Here is a 19003-nt window from a genome sequence, read left to right as displayed (position 1 = left end):
GTATTATTGCTGGACTGTTAATCCAGAGACCCAGATAATGTTTTGGGGACCTGGGTTCGAATCGTACCACGGCAGATGTGGAATTTGAATTCAATAAAATATCTGGAATTAAGAGTCTGATGATGACCGTGAATCCATTGTCGATTATCAGGAAAAGTCCTCTGGTTCACTAATGCTCTTGAGGGAAGGAAACTGCCATCCTTAACTGGTCTGGCCTACATGTGATTCCAGACCCACAGCAATGTGGTTAACTCTTAACTGCCCTCTAGACAGTTAGGGGTGGGCAATAAATGCTGCCTAGCCAGCAACACCCTCATCCCGTGAATGAATAAAGAAAAAAAAATCACTCCCTAGCTCACACCCTCCCAGTCTTATTCATTCACTTGCTCACACTCTTCCTGTCCCACTCATATGCAATCACATACACTTACTGTTTCAATCTCTCACTCACTCAGAATCTCTCTGTCTCAGTCTCTCATTCTGCCTCTGAATCTCCCACACTCTCCCCATCTCACTCATTCACTCTGCCACCTTGTTTATGACTCATTCACTCATTCTCCCACATGCTCCCTGTCCCATTCACTCATTCTTCCACACAGTCATCCTGTCTATCTCCCTCACTATCTGTTTCATTCACTCACTCTCACTGTCTGACTCACTCATTCTCCCACACTGTCTCTGTCTTGTATTCACTCTCTCCATACAATCATTTCACTTGCTCAGTCTTTCTCACTGCCTCCTTTCCAACATTGTCTGTGTCTCGTTCACTCACTGTCCCCCATCCTCCCTGTTTCTTTCCGCCCCTGAGCTACACATTGCATGTCTCACTCACCCTCCCACACTCCCAGTCACTCTCCCTCTCACACTCTCGCTGTCTCTCTCACGCTTGCACACGCTATCTGTTTCACTCACTCATACCCCCACACTCTCTCTGTCTCGTTCACTCATATGCCACAATTTCTCTGTCTTGTTCATCTTCCTTCACTCTCGCTGTCTGACTCACTGATTCTCCCATTCATTCCCTGTCTCACTCACTGTCTCCCACTCTCTCTGTCTCACTCCATCGCTCACACCCTCCATGTCACTTTGTCTTTCATTCAGTTGTGCTCCCTCCTTCACTCACTTTCAGCCCCTTCCTTCACTCACACATCCTCACACCTTTACATTACTTCCCTCATTTACACTTCCTCCCTCACTCCCTTGCTCACAGTCTCACATTCCTAACCCTCCTCACTTAACCCTCTCACACTTACCCTGTCCTTGACACTTCGTCCTCTCTTGTTCTCTGCCCTTTAAACCAATGTTTTGCTTGTTTGTTTCTGTCTGTATGTTTATGTTGGGGATTTAAAAGGTTAGAGTTTTAACTAGTTGAGTCATACACTGACAGCGCATAATTGTTTCTTATGATTAGAAGTGACTTATTTGTAATAAACCGTGGTTCTTGTTCTGTACTGGAACCTGGTGAGTGTCTTCTGTTCACTCTTTTAGGGAATGAAAAGGTCTGGCCTGTATGTGACTCCAGACCCACAGCAATGTGATTTATTCCTAATGGCCTTCTGTACAAATTAGGGATAGGCAATAAAAACTGGCCTGGTCAGTGTCGTCCATGTCACAGAGACATAGAGTCATAGAGTCATACAGCATGGAAACAACCACTCCATGCTGAACATAATCCTAAACTAAACTAGTCCAATCTTCCTGCGCCTGGCCTGTATTCCTCCAAACCTTTCCTATTCATGTACTTATCCAAGTGTCTTTTAGATGTTGTAATTGTGCCCACATCCACTTCAGGAGTCATGGTGCTTGAGAATCAGAACACTTTCCCGGGTGGGTTGTAACACTTGATACCATCCAAGAAGGGGCAGCCTGCTTGATTGATGCCGCATCCATCACCTTCCATTTTGATGCACTTCACCGCCAACACTTTGTGCACCATCCACAAGCACACTGTGGAAAATCATCAAAACTCCTCAGACAGCACCTTACAAACCTGTGACCTCTACCACCTAGAAGGAAAAGACAGCAAATCATGGGAACACCACCACCTGCATTTTTCTCTCCAAACCATCTTGATTTGGAAAGAGATGCACTTCTACACTGTCACTGTGTTAAAATTCTAAAGCTCTCTCCCTAATAGCACTGAGTGTCCCTGCGCTCTGTGGACTTCAGCGGTTCAAGAAGGCAGCATATCATCAGGGGAGAAGTGGAGATGGAGCCCAGAGAGAGAGAAAAACAGTTGGGCAGAAAACGGACTGGGTAAAATTCAGCCTGGTGGAATCAATAGCTGCCAATGGGGACCTTTAGTCACTGACACTGAGTTGGAGCCCATATGATAACAAGGCCTGGTACGTGGAGCTTGGGGGAAGAACATGAGAGAGAAGATGCTTAGGCCCTAAAATTATTGATACTGAGTCCAGAAGGCTTCATGGTCCCTGAGCAGAAAATGAGATGCTGTTCTTCCATCTCGCTGGAGCACAGTAGCAATCCTGAGACAGGGATGTTGGTCAGGGAACATGGTAGTGTGTTGAAATGGGAAGCAACAGGAAGCTCAGGGTCATTTTTTTGGACAGAAAATAGGTGTTCTACAAAGCAGTCGCCCAGTGTATGTTTCATCTCCCAGCGTAGAGCAGACCACATTGTGAGTAGTGAAGATGGTAGACTGGATTGAGTGACATGTAGGTAAGGTGCTGCTTCAACTGGAAGATACATCTGGAGCCTTGGACAGTGAGAGAAGAGGGAAAAACAACAAGTGTTACATCTTCTTTGATTCCGAGGGATGGTACCATTGGGATATGGGGAGGTGTTGGGAGTGAAGGAGGAGTGGACCACGGTGTCCTGGAGAGAACGGTCGCTGTGGAAGGCTGACAAGGGACGGGAGGGGAATATGTATCAGATGGTATCATATGTATCCTGCTGAAGTTGGCAGAAATGACAGCTCACAGTCCTTTGAATGTGGATGCTGGTGGGCTGATACGTGAGGACCAGGGGATCCCATCTTTCTTGTGGGACCAAAGAGAAGGGGTGAGGGCAGAAGTGCAAGAAGTGGGTGGACAAAGTTGGGGGCCCTGTCAACCATGGTAGTGGGGAGTCCTCAGTTGAGAAAGAAGGTCGTCATTTCAGAGGCCCCCATGTCGAAACTGCCAACATTGGAACAGATGCAACAGAGACGGAGAAACTGGGAGAATAGACTGGAGTCTTTACAGGAAGCTAGGTGTGAGGATGTATAGTCCAGGTAGGAGTATAGTAGGAATTGGTGGTTTTTATAGTTGATATTGGTGGCTTTAATCATGACATTGCACCTGTGGGAAGGATGGAGACTCATCTAGCCCCTGGCTTGAGGGTTCCTTCCCCTGGACTAATACCTGTCTTGGGTCTTCTTTATCCCACACTTGTTTCCCAACTCACAGTCTCTCTCCCTGCATCTGCCTCACAGACATCCCATTCCCTCAGTCTCATTAACATAACCCTGGGTAGTCTTGTTGGTGTACAGGCCCCCAAGTTGATGACACCCTCACAACCCACTACTGCTCAAACCATAGGCTGTTTCTCTCCCACATTTGCTGTTGATGGGCTCATTACTTTCAGCTGCAAACACTGCATCGAAGTGGCATCTGACCGGAGGATTATCTCATTATAAAATCTCCGAGCTGACCTTTCTATTTCTGGAATCTTGCTGACAGGCCAGAGAGGACAACTTTGGTGAACTACGGTGTGGCCGATGGGCCACCTGTTGGATAAACCTAGTCGAGACGGTGAATGCTACAGCCGCTCCGAATGGGAGAGACTAAGTATTTAAAGTCGTGAATGGGATGCCAATCAAACCAACTTCTTTGTCATGGATGTGTGTTAAGTTTTTAGTTTCACACACATCCAACTAAGTTTAAAATATACAATCACACTTTTAACTTGTGCCGTGGAGGTTCAGCGAGGCCTCAGGGAACCAGGAAATGAATTACTTGCAGAATGCTCAATGTTAGACCTATTCTTCGAGCCTCAAATGTTTTGTGACTGGTTCAGTTAAATTACTGCCTTGGTCACAGGAGAGGTCCCAGAGGACTGAAGAATAGCCAATGTTGTTACTTTGTTCAAGGAGGGCAACAGGAATAATCTGGGAAATTACAGTCCAGTGAGCCTTATGTCAGTGATAGGGAAATTCATTATCTCACTTCAGGGAAGATGGCAAGATCTTAAAGAGAGTGCAGTAAAGATTCAGAAGAATGGCAGGATTAGGAACAGGATTTACTCACATTTGGATAAATATGGACTTTTTAGCAAAAGGCAGCATGCCTTTGTGCAGGAGAGGTTGTGTCTCACAAACCTTTGAGTTTTTTAAGAAAGTGACAAAGATGATTGATGAGGACAGGGTGGTGAATGTTGTGTCCGAGAACTTTAGCAAAGCCTTCAACAAGGTCCCTCATAGCAGGCTGATACAGATGGCGAAGTCTCATAGGATGAGCGGTGAGCTGGTAAGATTGACACAGAACTGCCTTAGCCAAAGGAGACAGAGAGTAAAGGTGGACAAGAGTTGAAGAATATGGAGACCAGGCAAAAAAGTGGAGTTGAGGCCAAGATGAGACCAGCCATGATCACATTAAATGGCAGAGAAGGCTTGAATTTGGCCTACACCTGCTCCCAGTTCTTAAGTTCTTGGGGTGAGGAAAACAATTGCATACTAATGGGGTGGAGGAGGGAGGAACAAAAGCTATTGTGGGAAGGAAGAGAAGAAGAGCATCACGGACCATAGAAAAAATGAATCCTGAAGGCTGGAACTTTGTTTCATCCCAATGCAATCCATGGGAGGGGTGCTGATGCCAATGTCAGCCATCATTCGGAGAAGTGCCACAACAGTTTGAGAGATCTACTTCCTTCCAATGAACTTTTTCAATCAAAGTGGTCACCATGGCTTATTTGTTTCACACTGAAGGAGTTTACAGTCAACAAAGAATATAAGACCTACCAGGAGTAGTGTTTTGTTGTTCGGAACATTTCAAGATGCAGCATGAAGGACTTGTGCTGAGATCGATATCATTGGCTTCTGTTTGTAACTGAAGAGCTGCCAGCTGGAAAGAATTATTACAGCATATTAGCTTCGGCTAAGGGCAATGGAGGAAGAATATAATTTAGATTAGGAGGGACTATAATCTAGACATAAAGTTATGAATCACTATATCTTTATTGGTTATAATTTTCAATGCACACACAAACAAACAATCAGGGAGAAGCAGAGTTTGGGGCTGTTTCTGAATCAATTCTTCATTGAAGTCCTTTTGCTAGATGACCTCTCCGTTCTTTAGATGCAATTGTCTTGTGCACTGACCTACACTGTGTGCTTTAATGTACTTCCCTGATGAAAATTATTTTGGCTTTCTTGTCTTTTTGAATGGCTTCATGAGTTTATGCAATATGAGAAACTGTGAAATGTGATGTTTTTGACTTAAATCGTGAACATTCTGACATTTTGTTTGAATGTTAACCTCCCTACCTTTAAACAGTTCTCATGTTCAGTTTTCTTAGCCAGAACTGCATCATGTCAAGAAAAATTACATTTTCTTTTTACAAAATGTGGTGCGTAATCAAGAATGGAATAAGATCTTCTGTTGGAAAGAATCTGTTCCATTGAACAAATGATACTCTTTTATTGATTTTTAAGGTGATTTATTCTTAAATTCCATCCAAACCTGCCAAGCAAGCTATTCAGTTGGTTCAAGCTATGTAAAATTAAAGCAAGAATAAATCTAGGCTCTCAGCTAGGTTGGGACAACAAAGACACACCTTCATCAGTTAACTCCTCACTAACATAATAATGGAGATCTGTGATCCAGTGTTGTTCCACAGGGATCAGTGCTGGGCCCCCTGTTGTTTGTAACAGATGTAAATGATTTTGAGGAGAATGTAGGTCGTCTCATCAATAATAAGTCTGTGGATAACACAAAGATTGGGAGAGCTGCAGACAGTGAGGAGGATTGCCACAGGATATAGATAAATTGGAGACTTGGGCAGAGAAATGACAAATGGAATTTAATCCCAACAAATGTGAGGTGATGCATTTTTGAAGGTCTTGCGCGGGAGGGGTGTATGCAGCAAATGGCAGAATCCTTGGAAGCATTAACGTACAGAGGACCCAGGCATACAGGTCCACTGTTCTCTGAAAGTGGCAATGCAAGTGGATAAGGTGGTAAAGATGATGTATTGCACGCATGCCTCCATCAGCAGGGCAAAGACTACAAAAATTGGCGAGTCACGTTGCAGCTCTGTGGAATTTATATTGGTCATATTTGGAACATTGTGTGCAATTCTGGTCGCCATGCAACAAAGCAGAATATGTGGACATTGGAGAGGGTACAGAAAAGATTTACCAGAGTGTTGCCTGGTTCAGAGGGTATTAGCTATGAGGGATGGCCTGATTGAAGTTTCCAAAATTATGAGAGGCGTAGATAGAATGGATAGTCAGAGTCTGTTTCCCAGGATAGAAAAGTCAACTACTAGGGGATGTAGGTTTCAGTTAAAAGGGGGAAAGTTTGAAGGAGATGTGAGAGGCAAATTTTATAGACAGGGTCGTAAGTGCTTGAAAGGGATGCTAGAGGAGATGGTGGAAGTGGATACAACAGCAACATGTAAGAGACATCTTGACAGGGACATGAATAGGCAGGGAATGGAGGGATATGGACTGCAAAAGGATTTTAGTTTAGAAAGGCATCATGTGTTGGCACAGTCTTGGTGGGCCATAGAGCCTGTCCCTCTGCTGGACTGTTCTGTGTTCTGGTGATTCCCAAAATGTTGATGGTGTAGCATTTGACAGTCATGATACGAATATCAAGGATAGTGGTGGGCTTTCTTGTTGGAATTGATAATTGCCTGCCACTTGTGAGGAAAGTACATGCCTTGTAATTTATTATCGTATGTATTAATATTGACAAACATCATATTGCATGGAGGTGTGGGCTGCTTCATTACCACATTTCAGGGAAGATGGCAAGGCCTTAAAGAGAGTGCAGTCAAGATTCAGAAGAATTCTCCAGATTGGAGAAGCTGAGATTGTTCTTTGATTTGGGAGGAGATTAGATTGACATATTCAAAATCTTCAAGTCCGGACACAGTAGACTGAAAGGAACTGTTCCCATGGTGGAGAGATTTGGAAACAGAGAGCACAGATTTCAGATAATTTTGAAAAGAAGCAATGCCAATCATAGGAAAACCTTTTTTAAGCAGTGAGTGGTTACCAACCGGAATACACTGCTTTAAAGTGTGATGGTGCAGGTTCAATCAAGGCATGAAAGGGAAAGTTATGCAGGGCCGTAAAGTGGCCTTTAGTGAATTGCTCTTTCAGAGAACCAGCATGGACACGACAGACTGAATGGCCTTCTGTGCTGTAACCATTCTATGATTCTACATGTCAGAAATGGAACTGAACACTGCAATTATCTTTTCTGATGGACAGAAGTTCTTAAAATTAAACAGCAGTATAAACAAAATAACAACTGACCTCCAACAACCACAACAATCTTTCTTTGTGCCAGTCATGATCTCTCCACTGAAAGGCTCCCTGACACCACGCTGATTCAGGGATTGCCTTTATGTCACCAGCATTATTCTTACTTCAACGCTGCAATCCAACTGTTCATCCATGTTGAATTTATTCTCCTTTTTGTGACTGAACCTACTTTTGTAGTTCACAACTTTGTTGGTGGATGCTGTCCTGGAACAGCTCGGCTCAGGATATTGCTGATTTTGGAGCATTATAACTAGAGAGTTGTGAGGGCTCTCACTCATTGCTGTGTCATTCTGATCATTCTGTTCTTGGTTTTTAATGGGCCAAATCCAATTAGTTGAAGACTGATATCCACAATAACGAGGACCTCTGAGGTCATTTCTGCATGAGGCTGTTTGCTTCTTCCTTATCTGTTGCACTTGTGTGTTGTGATCTCCTGCCATTTAGAATCGTTGAGTTTATGGAACTTCTTCTCCCTGTTAGTTGTTTACTCAGCGATCATCATTCACAACTGGACTGGACAGGATTGTAGAGTTTTTATCTGACCCATAGATTGTGGGATTGCTGAGCTTTGTCTATTGCATGCTACTTTTGCCATGTCATATGCATGTACTTTTTGTTTTGTGGTTCATCAGGTTGACACCAGTAGCCTGGTGATCCTTGTGAACTGATCTGCTGCATGACTCACAGAAGTAGAGTGAATCCCAGTTTACTAGTTAAAGCCTCCAGGGCTTGGCCGTGTTCATCCTTAGTGATGCCACAAAGCCACTCTTGATGATGGACATTGGAGCATCATACAGAGTGTATTCTTCCTCACCTCAGCACTTAATCAAAGTGTGCTTTTGCACCAAAGAGCACAAATTCATCAGCTGAAAGAGAGTAAGAGATGGTTTCCAACAGGTTTCCTTACCCAGGTTACACTGAATGCTGTGTAATTTCATTGAATCTGGGATCATTGTTGAGGCTACTCTCTCCTGACTGTAGAACACTGAGGTGAAACCTTTGGTGAATCTGCACTGGCAGTGAGACAGAACAGAGACAGGAATAATAATGGAAGAGCTGGAACATTGATTCATGTTTCTATGAACACTAATATGTAAAGCCATTGCTTGACTCATCTGTGGTAGCCTGCCCAGTTTTGGTACAAATTCTATGATGTTAGTGAGGAGTTAACTGATGAAGGTGTGTCTTTGTTGTCCCAACCTAGCTGAGAGCCTAGATTTATTCTTGCTTTAATTTTACATAGCTTGAACCAACTGAATAGCTTGCTTGGCAGGTTTGGATGGAATTTAAGAATAAATCACCTTAAAAATCAATAAAAGAGTATCATTTGTTCAATGGAACAGATTCTTTCCAACAGAAGATCTTATTCCATTCTTGATTACGCACCACATTTTGTAAAAAGAAAATGTAATTTTTCTTGACATGATGCAGTTCTGGCTAAGAAAACTGAACATGAGAACTGTTTAAAGGTAGGGAGGTTAACATTCAAACAAAATGTCAGAATGTTCACGATTTAAGTCAAAAACATCACATTTCACAGTTTCTCATATTGCATAAACTCATGAAGCCATTCAAAAAGACAAGAAAGCCAAAATAATTTTCATCAGGGAAGTACATTAAAGCACACAGTGTAGGTCAGTGCACAAGACAATTGCATCTAAAGAACGGAGAGGTCATCTAGCAAAAGGACTTCAATGAAGAATTGATTCAGAAACAGCCCCAAACTCTGCTTCTCCCTGATTGTTTGTTTGTGTGTGCATTGAAAATTATAACCAATAAAGATATAGTGATTCATAACTTTATGTCTAGATTATAGTCCCTCCTAATCTAAATTATATTCTTCCTCCATTGCCCTTAGCCGAAGCTAATATACTGTAATAATTCTTTCCAGCTGGCAGCTCTTCAGTTACAAACAGAAGCCAATGATATCGATCTCAGCACAAGTCCTTCATGCTGCATCTTGAAATGTTCCGAACAACAAAACACTACTCCTGGTAGGTCTTATATTCTTTGTTGACTGTAAACTCCTTCAGTGTGAAACAAATAAGCCATGGTGACCACTTTGATTGAAAAAGTTCATTGGAAGGAAGTAGATCTCTCAAACTGTTGTGGCACTTCTCCGAATGATGGCTGACATTGGCATCAGCACCCCTCCCATGGATTGCATTGGGATGAAACAAAGTTCCAGCCTTCAGGATTCATTTTTTCTATGGTCCGTGATGCTCTTCTTCTCTTCCTTCCCACAATAGCTTTTGTTCCTCCCTCCTCCACCCCATTAGTATGCAATTGTTTTCCTCACCCCAAGAACTTAAGAACTGGGAGCAGGTGTAGGCCAAATTCAAGCCTTCTCTGCCATTTAATGTGATCATGGCTGGTCTCATCTTGGCCTCAACTCCACTTTTTTGCCTGGTCTCCATATTCTTCAACTCTTGATTAATTAAAAATCTGTGTATCACTTCCTTAAATTTACTCCATGTCCCAGCATCCACCGCCCTCTGGGGTAGTGAATTCCACAGATTCACCACCCTTTGAGAGAAGTAATTTCTCATCTCTGTTTTAAATCTGCTGCCTCTCATCCTTAAACTATGACCTCTTGTTTCAGATTGCCCCATAGTAGGACTTGTATCTCCCAAAATGTGTTCTCCTGCACTTGATTATTTTGTCACCAATATGGTGGTTTTTGGTACCCCACTCTCCATATTTCGTTTAGTACTTTCTTAGTTTGTCCTGATTCAGATTCTCACACAGTGTCTAGTTTCTTTTCCCCTTGCAACCACCACCACATTCTGGTGCCCCTCCCCACTTTCTTTTCATCTCTGTCTTCACTTTCTTGCTTGATGTGCTTTTTCCCATGAATGTGAATCCCAGTAGCTCAATCTAATGCATTTACTATTTGTATATTTATTACACCATGCGCATCTTTAGCTTGTCCTTCAGATATAAAATTTGAGTTTCCACTGACCTCAAGTTGTGGCTGCAGGTCTCTTGTGTATATTTTGTAAAAGTCAGCTTAATGAAGTGATGTTAATGCTAGGGAGTGCTGAAGTGCATAATTAGTCTGCCTACTTTCAGGGTAACATCCAGGATTCATTAGAGATTGTTCCTTTCATTCTTTATGTAGCAGGAATTTGTGTGTTCTGTTATTGATTTTGATCAACATGAACGCCAGAATATAAGGAGTTAAATTGAAATTTATATTTTTTGCTGGGATATTGGACACATTGTGTTATTACTCACAAGAAAACCTGGAACGTTGAATCAAGTATAAGACTCTTGTTCGGTTTCGGTTGATCTATTGTGTGCTGTTCTGGGTGCCACATTAGAGAAAGGATGTGAACATATTGGAGAGAGTGCAGAAAAGGAAGACAAGAATGGTTCCACACATGAGAAATTTCAGTTAAGAAGGCAGATTCAAGAAGTTGGGACTGCTGTCCTTCTCAAGAAGGTGGCTCTGAGGAGATCTGATAAAGATTTTCAAAATCATGAGTGAGCTTGGTAGTGTGCATCTTGACAAACTGTTCCTGCTCCTAAAAGGGATCAAGAATCAGAGGGCACCAGTTTAGAGCATTTTGCAACAGGGACAAATGTGATATGAGAAAAAACTTTTTCACACAGCAGGTAGTTATCATATGGTGGAAGGCGGGCTCAACTGAGGCAGTCCAGATTATATTGGATGATGATTACAATAGAAATAACATGCCAGAGTACAGGGTAAAAGTAGGAATTGACAGTCGGTAATGATATTCATTTGAAGAGCTGGTGCAGACACGATGGGCCAAATGACCTCTTTCTGTGCCATAACACTTCTGTGAATCTCTGGTTCCGTGAAGTAGAAGGATAGATAAAGAGATTTAGGCCTACAAGCACTGCAGCTGCATTAATTAATCTGTGTCAATACTGAATGAGAGAAACAAGTTTCACAGAAGTTACATAGAATCCCTCCAGTCTGGAAGCAGGCCATTCAGCCCATCAAGTCCAGACTGCCCCTCCAAAAAGTATTCCACCCAGATCCACCTCTGTAACCTCGTATTTTCCGTGGCAAATCCACCTAGTCTGCACATCTCTGGACACTATGGTACCTGGTACTGTGAGGCAGCAGTGTTAACCACTGAGCCACAGTGCTGGCTACATGGGAAGTGGGAGGAAAAGTCAGCCACAGAGTTGCACTTTGTTTGAGAGTAATGATGCCAATTTTTCTTGTCTGTGGTCTCTGCAGTCACATTTAAAATAACAGGTGTCCTGCATGATTTTATTTTAGTGTGTTAAATCTTGAATTAACCCAGACGCTGTAAAGCTTTTTGAACTGTTTGACTGTGCCATTAGAGATTTCTAAAAAACAATTAGGTGTTGTGATCAACTCAAGACTTCTGATTAGCTCTCCAAGCCAGTCTTGACTGCTGCATCTTTACTCCCAATTCAGCTATGTCCAATCCTTGCTTCATGGCACCTTTCTGCTCTGGAGAGACAGTCTTTCAATGCTGGTCATGGACTTGATTTTTAGTAAGTCATAGAATTCCTACAGTGTGGAAGCAGGCCATTTGGCCCATCGAGTACACACCAACCCTCCAAAGAGCATCCCCCCCAGACCCACCCTCTACCTTACTCCTGCATTTCCTACTCCAGACACTATGGGCAATTTAGCATGGCCAATCCATGTAACCTGTACATCTTTGGACTGTGGGAGGAAGCCGGAGCACCCGGATAAAACCCGCACGCAAATGGGTAGAATGCGCAAACTCCACCTGAGGCCGGAATCAAACCCGGGTCCCCAGCGCAGTGAGCCACTGTGCTGCCCTTTTGGTAAAGAGAGAGAAAGTCTGAGATTCACAAACGGCTGCTATTTGGAGAGATGGATCAAATTCAAGCAACATGACTGGAGACAGGCTGCAGGTGGACTGAGTTACAGCTCCCCTGGAACTTGGACAAAAGGGACAGATGACTTTTGAGGTTGAGTCAGGGACAGGGGTGCAAAAAGAGGAGGCTTAAGAACAGCTAACAAAACTGAAAGAAAAGAATTCCAGTGAATCCCCAACTTCGCATGATTTCACCAGTCCAGTCAAATTGCTGAAAAAGTGACTGAAGTTATGATTATCTTGGTCCAATAGAATTGCCAGAAGATATCCCAGATTGGCCCAACAGGATGGTCAGAAGGAGGGCACAAATTCAAGACAATCAGCACATTGGTGAATATGTCCATCGTCATTATAATTGAGTTCAATGATAACAAGAACTATTTACAGCCAAAGAATTAGAGTAACAAATGTGGAAGTAAAACGATTTAATGCCAGACATCTGGGCGATTTAAAGATTTCAATCATAAAAGGTACTAAAACAATCATATTGAAAGATTAACACAATGAAGGTTTATGCACATCTGAGCACTGCATCTAGTTGAAGTAGGCAAGAGGAGAACTGATTAGAATGCCTAAAGGATAGGAATGTTCAGATTTTATTGTCTTTGACTGTGGCGTAGGGGTGGGGTCTCAGGAATAAAACCTTAATTTATTTTTCGACTCTCATTTATCTGTGTCTCAAATTGCTGGTGTTCACAGATCTTGATGTTATGGATTTGAGTAACAATGAGAAAAGCAGCCCTTTCAAACATTCAAATTTAAGCAACACTTAGAATACAAAATATATCAGGACAGTTGGGCTTAGTTTCCTGGGTGTTTGATAAGGCTGAAGATAACAGGAACTGATCAGAGGTTTAACAATGGGTTATTGTGTGAATAGAATTACGCTGAGTCAGTCAGGTCTGCTCAGATTTAAAACTGCAGGAAATCAGGTACCGCTGAGTCTACCAGATAATGCATACATCTGGGCAAAACATTCGAGACTGCTCATGTACATGGACATGTACAAATAAGGCATGCATTTGGCCAAAATGTTCAGGATTGGTCACGTGCATGAATAATTCCAAATAAGGCATACACTTGGCACAGCGACTTGTGCATCAAAAGCCTGAAGAAATCCTTTTTGTTCAGCAACACTTCGAAGATTCACGAGCAAGAAGTTCCGTACGTTAGGAGGCGTGATGAAGATGTAGAACAGAGTTTCAGCCTGGCCATCTGTGAACTCTCCCGGGTAATAACATCTGGGTTCAGATACAGACATCAGGGTCATGAAAGACAGTGATTGATATATCTCTAGTAATTAAAAGTATGTGTTACTTGTTTAAGAATATCATAATTTAATTGTGGTTTTATAGAGCTCTAAGTGTCTCTGCTGTGTCTTCATCTCCCTGTGTACAGTTGTCTCTAAGAGACGCGCAACATAATTTGGATGTCCCTGGTGGGAGTCGACAAGAAATAACTTTTAAGTTATTCTGACACCAGACTGGGTAACTTCTGAATTTTCCAACACCCTTCCTGAGCCTGAAATTGGAGAAGCTCATTGCCCCATATTAGGGCCAGAATTAAGTGGGTTCTCGGAAGGAGGAGGTGGAAATTTGGCGGTGAGAAAGACAAAAAGAACAGTAGACACACTAAAAACATTAGCGCTTACAGAGAATATTGGGTCCAGGAGACTCTGACTGGAGAAGATTTTTCCAACAGTACGTGACTGAGAAATGGCCAAAATACCAATAGGATTGGTACAGGAACGGTAACGCGTGGGGATACTTTCTGGAGTATGGCAAAAGGCGAAAGAGGAAAAGGAACTTTGAGAAAGTGCAGAAAGCTGTAGCAATAGACTGTATGTCAGAAGACTGGGCAGAAAAGCAGCAGTGAGAGCTGAAGCTGCGAACAGAGGCAACCGAGTTTAGAGAAAAAGAGACCAACTGAGAAGGTTGGGAATTTACAAAGCCAGAGAGATGTAGACCTCATGCATATGAACCAGTATCAAATGCAGTGTGAGAAATTGATAAGGGAAAAGGAGAAAAATGAACAAGAAACTAAAAGGGCTCAGACGCAGACAGAAGAATTAAAGAGATAGTGTTGCGATTTGAAAACAGCGATGAATGTAGTGCATAAGTCAGCACAGGAGTGAAAGGGAACCCCAAGCAATCATACAAAGTGTAAGAAGCAGATAGGGAAGTTACAGTCAGATATCAGCACAAAGAGGGATAATATGTGCATTTGCGACCCCACCCTTTGAGGAGGGATGGGAGGAGGATGGTGACATCAACTAGGGAGGACTAGCAGATGAAGCAGCCAGATATGGAGAGGAGGACCCAGGGGAATGGGGTCCCTCTATGGAGGGAGGGGCAGGAAAAGGTCCACTGCCCCTGTGGCCCTTCTGATCAGTAGAAGACAACAGCAAGTGGTGCCCAGAATACAACCGCAACCACCCGACATCACATATACAGCTGAGAGATATAGCCAAGTGTGTAGGGGATTGTCAGTCCAGGAATGATCCCCAGGATCCAAGCTACCCACAAGCAATGAACCATACATGAGTTAGATAATGAGGAGGAAACAAAAAAAAACTGATGAGTCTCCATCTCACTTACATTCAGCTTTGCCCGAGCCTCAAAATGCGGAGGGGGTGCATTAGATCAGTTAAAGGAGACTGTACTGACAGCCATGGGAACTAATAGAGGGGACCTAATGGAAGCCCTGAATAAGTGTAGACATCGGAAAGGGGAGCACCCAACTGCGTTTGCCGCAAGGCTATGGCTCGTGTTCCAGAGCGTATATGGCCCAGCGCTAGACAGGCAAAATTTGGCTGCACCTTTAAACAATTGGTAGGTATGTACACTGGTGTCCCATGGATCAAGAAGAGTCGCGAAAGGCGTGTGACATGTTTGACCCTTCCAACAACACACACACTGAGGTGTGGTGTTGAGGAAAATGGTCAGAGTTTGGGAGAAGGAGACGAGAGGATATAAGTTTCATGGAGGATGATTGGCATCTCTTAGAGATCAAAGGACAGCATGGAGAAATGAAGTAAAGGGACCAGTCCCCAGGGGACTACCACTGCCCTCTCAAATGGTGGGAAGGGATCATGGGCATGGAGGAGGAGCCCCGTCTACTGCTGCAGGGCGTGGTAGGACCCCCAGGGGCTCACGGAAGTGTTTTACTTGTGGCGAGGAAGGGCATTATGCGACACGCTGTCTAAACTCCCGGAGGGGTGGGGCATATCTGACACAAGTCCAACCCTTGCCCCTAGAGGAACAGCAGGCCCTGCCACAATGTGCAACCAACTGAGGCAAAAGTGGGTTGTACCCCAGCCCACAATGACAGTCTCAGTCCTCTCCAATATGAATGTGTGATGCAAAACGGGCTGGGATGGGAAACCCTTAGTGAACGGTAGATTAGGAGGCCGCCTTATCACATGCCTTTGGGACACACGGGGATCCTTCACCACCCTGAACATATCTATTGTAAATAATGATGATTGGAAAATAGAAACAGAAATAATCTTGAGTGGTTTCACAGAAATTCCCAAGGAGGTCAAGTAACTAGCCCTTTAAATGTACAAATAGGACAGGGGAGTTGATACATCCGATAGTATTAATAAAATTCCAGCAAATCAGGAGCATGTTCTGGGAAGTGATTATATGGAGCAGGATTATGTTTTGATCAGTGAACTGTATGATGTGGCAAATGCCAGAAATAAGTGGGGAGCAATTTTTTGCTGAAATCTGTGCAAGACAGTATAGGGAGCAAGTGTGTACAGTGGGAGAAATGTGGATCAGTCCTGTTGACATGAGTGCAGACCTGATAGTAAAGGAATTAGTGTACAAAACTGGGAAGTGCTTATCAAACATTAGCATGACAGTGGACAAATGCAAGGGGAGGTGAGTATACAGGGCCTAGATCCAAAGCCCCAAAAGGAGTATGGATTCCCCAAGCAGGCAGAAGGTGATATAGAAAAGGTTGTGCAAAGCCTGTAAGCACAAGGCGTGTTAAGGTGAGTTACCTCTATGAACAATTCACCTCTTTGGACGGTAAAGAAACTAGAGGGAGTTGCCAACTGACTATTGATTATCGAGAACTAATTAAGGTAACACCCTTAACAGCATCAACAGTGGTTACTAGCCCCGAAACCATGTTTAAAAAGAGTGAATCTGCTCACTAGTTTATGGTGTTGGATATAAATAATGGATTTTTGTTAATTCCCTTGTCACTCTTAAAAATTTTTGTTGACAGTTCTTCGTCTGTACAGAATGGAGAATGGAGAACTGGTTGTGGGATCTATATGGAAGATAAGCAAGGATGAGATGTGGATAGTATAGCCCTCAAGCTTCCAAAGACCATGATTGCTCAAGGAGCTGAGTTGGCAGCAGTGGCATATATAGTGAGCTACCCAGATAAAATCCCCCCAGGATCAACTGTCTATTCAGATAGTATGTATGTGTGCAACAGTCTGACAGAATACCTAATAAAAATCGAAAGAACTGCAGGTGGTCTAAGTTCTGAGGAAGGATCACCAGACCCAAACTGTTAACTCTGATCTTTTCTTCACAGATGCTACCAGACCTGCTGAGCTTTTCCAGCAACTTCAGTTCTTGTTTGTGATAGAATACCTTCCCTTGTGGGAGGCGAGAGACTTTGTGTCAGCAGATGGGAAGGTCCTACCATCCGTCCCATTGCTGAGGTACATCTTTGAAAAGGTGAAAGGGAAAGAATATGAAGTGATAAAAGTGAAAGCTCATTCTAAGTTATCATCAGAGAGAAACAGAAAGCAGATGAATTAGCCAAATGAAGGCAACAGCAGGAGAAGAATGGCAGCTGCAGATCAAAGAACTCGGAGCACAGAAAGACAAAGAAGTGGCCCCAATTGACTTAGCAGGAGATCGAATAAAGGATAAAGAATTATAAAATGTATTAGAAGGGAAGGAGTCAGAGGAATATAAGAAATGAAGAGGCATCTACGTAAAAAAAAGTTTGGTACTGTGTTGAAGGGAAATCTGTAGTACCAGGGAGAGAAAGGAATCAGGTGAGTTATTGGTATCACATTTATGTACACCAAGGGTTAGAAAACACCTTGGAGAGGTTAAAAGAGGTATGTTGGTGGCCACAAATGAAAGGCGAGTTTGGATCATTATGTGAAAAATTGTTTGATATGTACCCAAAATAACCCTGCCAAAAATGCGAAGAAGGGAGCCCTTAGACACACAAGACCAGTAGAGGGGCACTGGACATATCTACAAATTGACTTTGTGGGTCCCCTACCCCCAACTACAGGAGGATATAAGTATATCCTGGTGATAGTAGATACCTTCATCAAATGGGTTAGAGGCGTTTCTCACTCAAACTGAAACTGCTAAAATCACAGCGAATATCCTGTTAGAAAAGGGTTTAACTCATTGGGGTTTACCAAGGCGTATTGAATCAGATCAAGGGACACATTTCACCGCCCAGGCAATGCAGAATGTCATGACACTGCTCGGGATGAAACAAGGGTTCCATATCACCAAAAGGCACCAATCTTGTGGGGTAGTTGGAAGGATGAATCGAAGTTTGAAGAATATGTTGACCAAAATGGTGCAGCAGCACCAGAACACTTGGCTGACGGTGCTTCCTTATGTTGAGATGATAATAAGAAACTCTGAGGCTTCCTCAACAGGATTTATACTTTATAGGTTGATGACAGATTGAGAGATGTGTGGCCTGGAGTCACTGCTGGGATTAGAGCTATCTGAGCCAGAAGTAAATGGAATAATGAAAGAATAATGTAGGTGCAACAGCTGGTTGAGAGTGACCACTGAATAACTGAAAGCTGCTTAACTCTCAGTTCTGATACATGTACTAGTGAGGAGCATTGGTGTCTGAACACAGATCTCCAATGTAGGTATTGACAGCATAAACCCCTGTATATTTCACTTTCAACATCAGTCTAAGAGGTCACAGAGTCAGAGTCATAGAATTATACAACATGGAAACAGACCCTTCTGTTCAACTCATCCATGCCAACCAGATATACTAAACTTATCAAGTCCCATTTGTCGGCATTTGGCACATATCTCTCTAAACCCTTCCTACTCATGTACTCATCCTGCTGCCTTTTAAATATCATAATTGCACCTGCTTCCACCACTTCCTCTGGCAGCACATTTCATACACGCTCTACCCTCTGAGTGAAAAGTTTCCCCTCAGGTCCCTTTTATATCTTTCGCTCTCACTTTAAACCTATGCCCTCTTGTTGTCGACTCCCCTCCCCTTGACTATTCACACTATCCATGCCCCTCAGAGGTCGCCCCTCAGCTTCCGGCACTTCAGGGAAAAAAGCCCCACTGTATACTGTACAAATGAATATGCTTTTGATTTTCAGTTGATCTTTAAGAAAAGTTGGGAGAATTACTTTGCGATAACTCTGCTTACTGCTAAAGGAACAAAATATTACTGAATAGGAAGACATGTTGCTGAAACTTTTCATCTTGCCCTCATCAGGGCAGATGCAAGAATGCCAAATTTCAACCAGTAACAATTTATCCTACAGGAGAAATTGGCTGGGAAGTTGACTCTGGTTGAGGGAATGCTAGGGAGAAAACAACAAAGAATGATATAACAAGGTGTAGAGCTGGATGAAATGCTTATGTCAGTGAGATGAGCAATTCAGAAGTCC

General features: G+C 43.0%; 1 protein-coding gene across 2 annotated transcripts in view; it reads left to right on the top strand.

Annotated features, from left to right (window-relative positions):
* polm (polymerase (DNA directed), mu) overlaps positions 1–19003 on the top strand; it is a 225292-nt gene that overhangs the window by 71057 nt on the left and 135232 nt on the right. For both annotated transcript variants that reach the window (XM_048618610.1, XM_048618611.1), the window contains exon 2: positions 9384–9486. In XM_048618610.1, the coding sequence (XP_048474567.1) occupies positions 9443–9486 (44 nt within the window). In that variant the 5' untranslated portion in view covers positions 9384–9442. The remainder of the gene's footprint in view (positions 1–9383; positions 9487–19003) is intronic.

Source organism: Rhincodon typus, chromosome 40 (genome assembly GCF_021869965.1).
Source record: "Rhincodon typus isolate 14 chromosome 40, sRhiTyp1.1, whole genome shotgun sequence".
Lineage (NCBI taxonomy): Eukaryota > Metazoa > Chordata > Chondrichthyes > Orectolobiformes > Rhincodontidae > Rhincodon > Rhincodon typus.
This window is presented reverse-complemented; position numbering and strand designations above follow the sequence as displayed.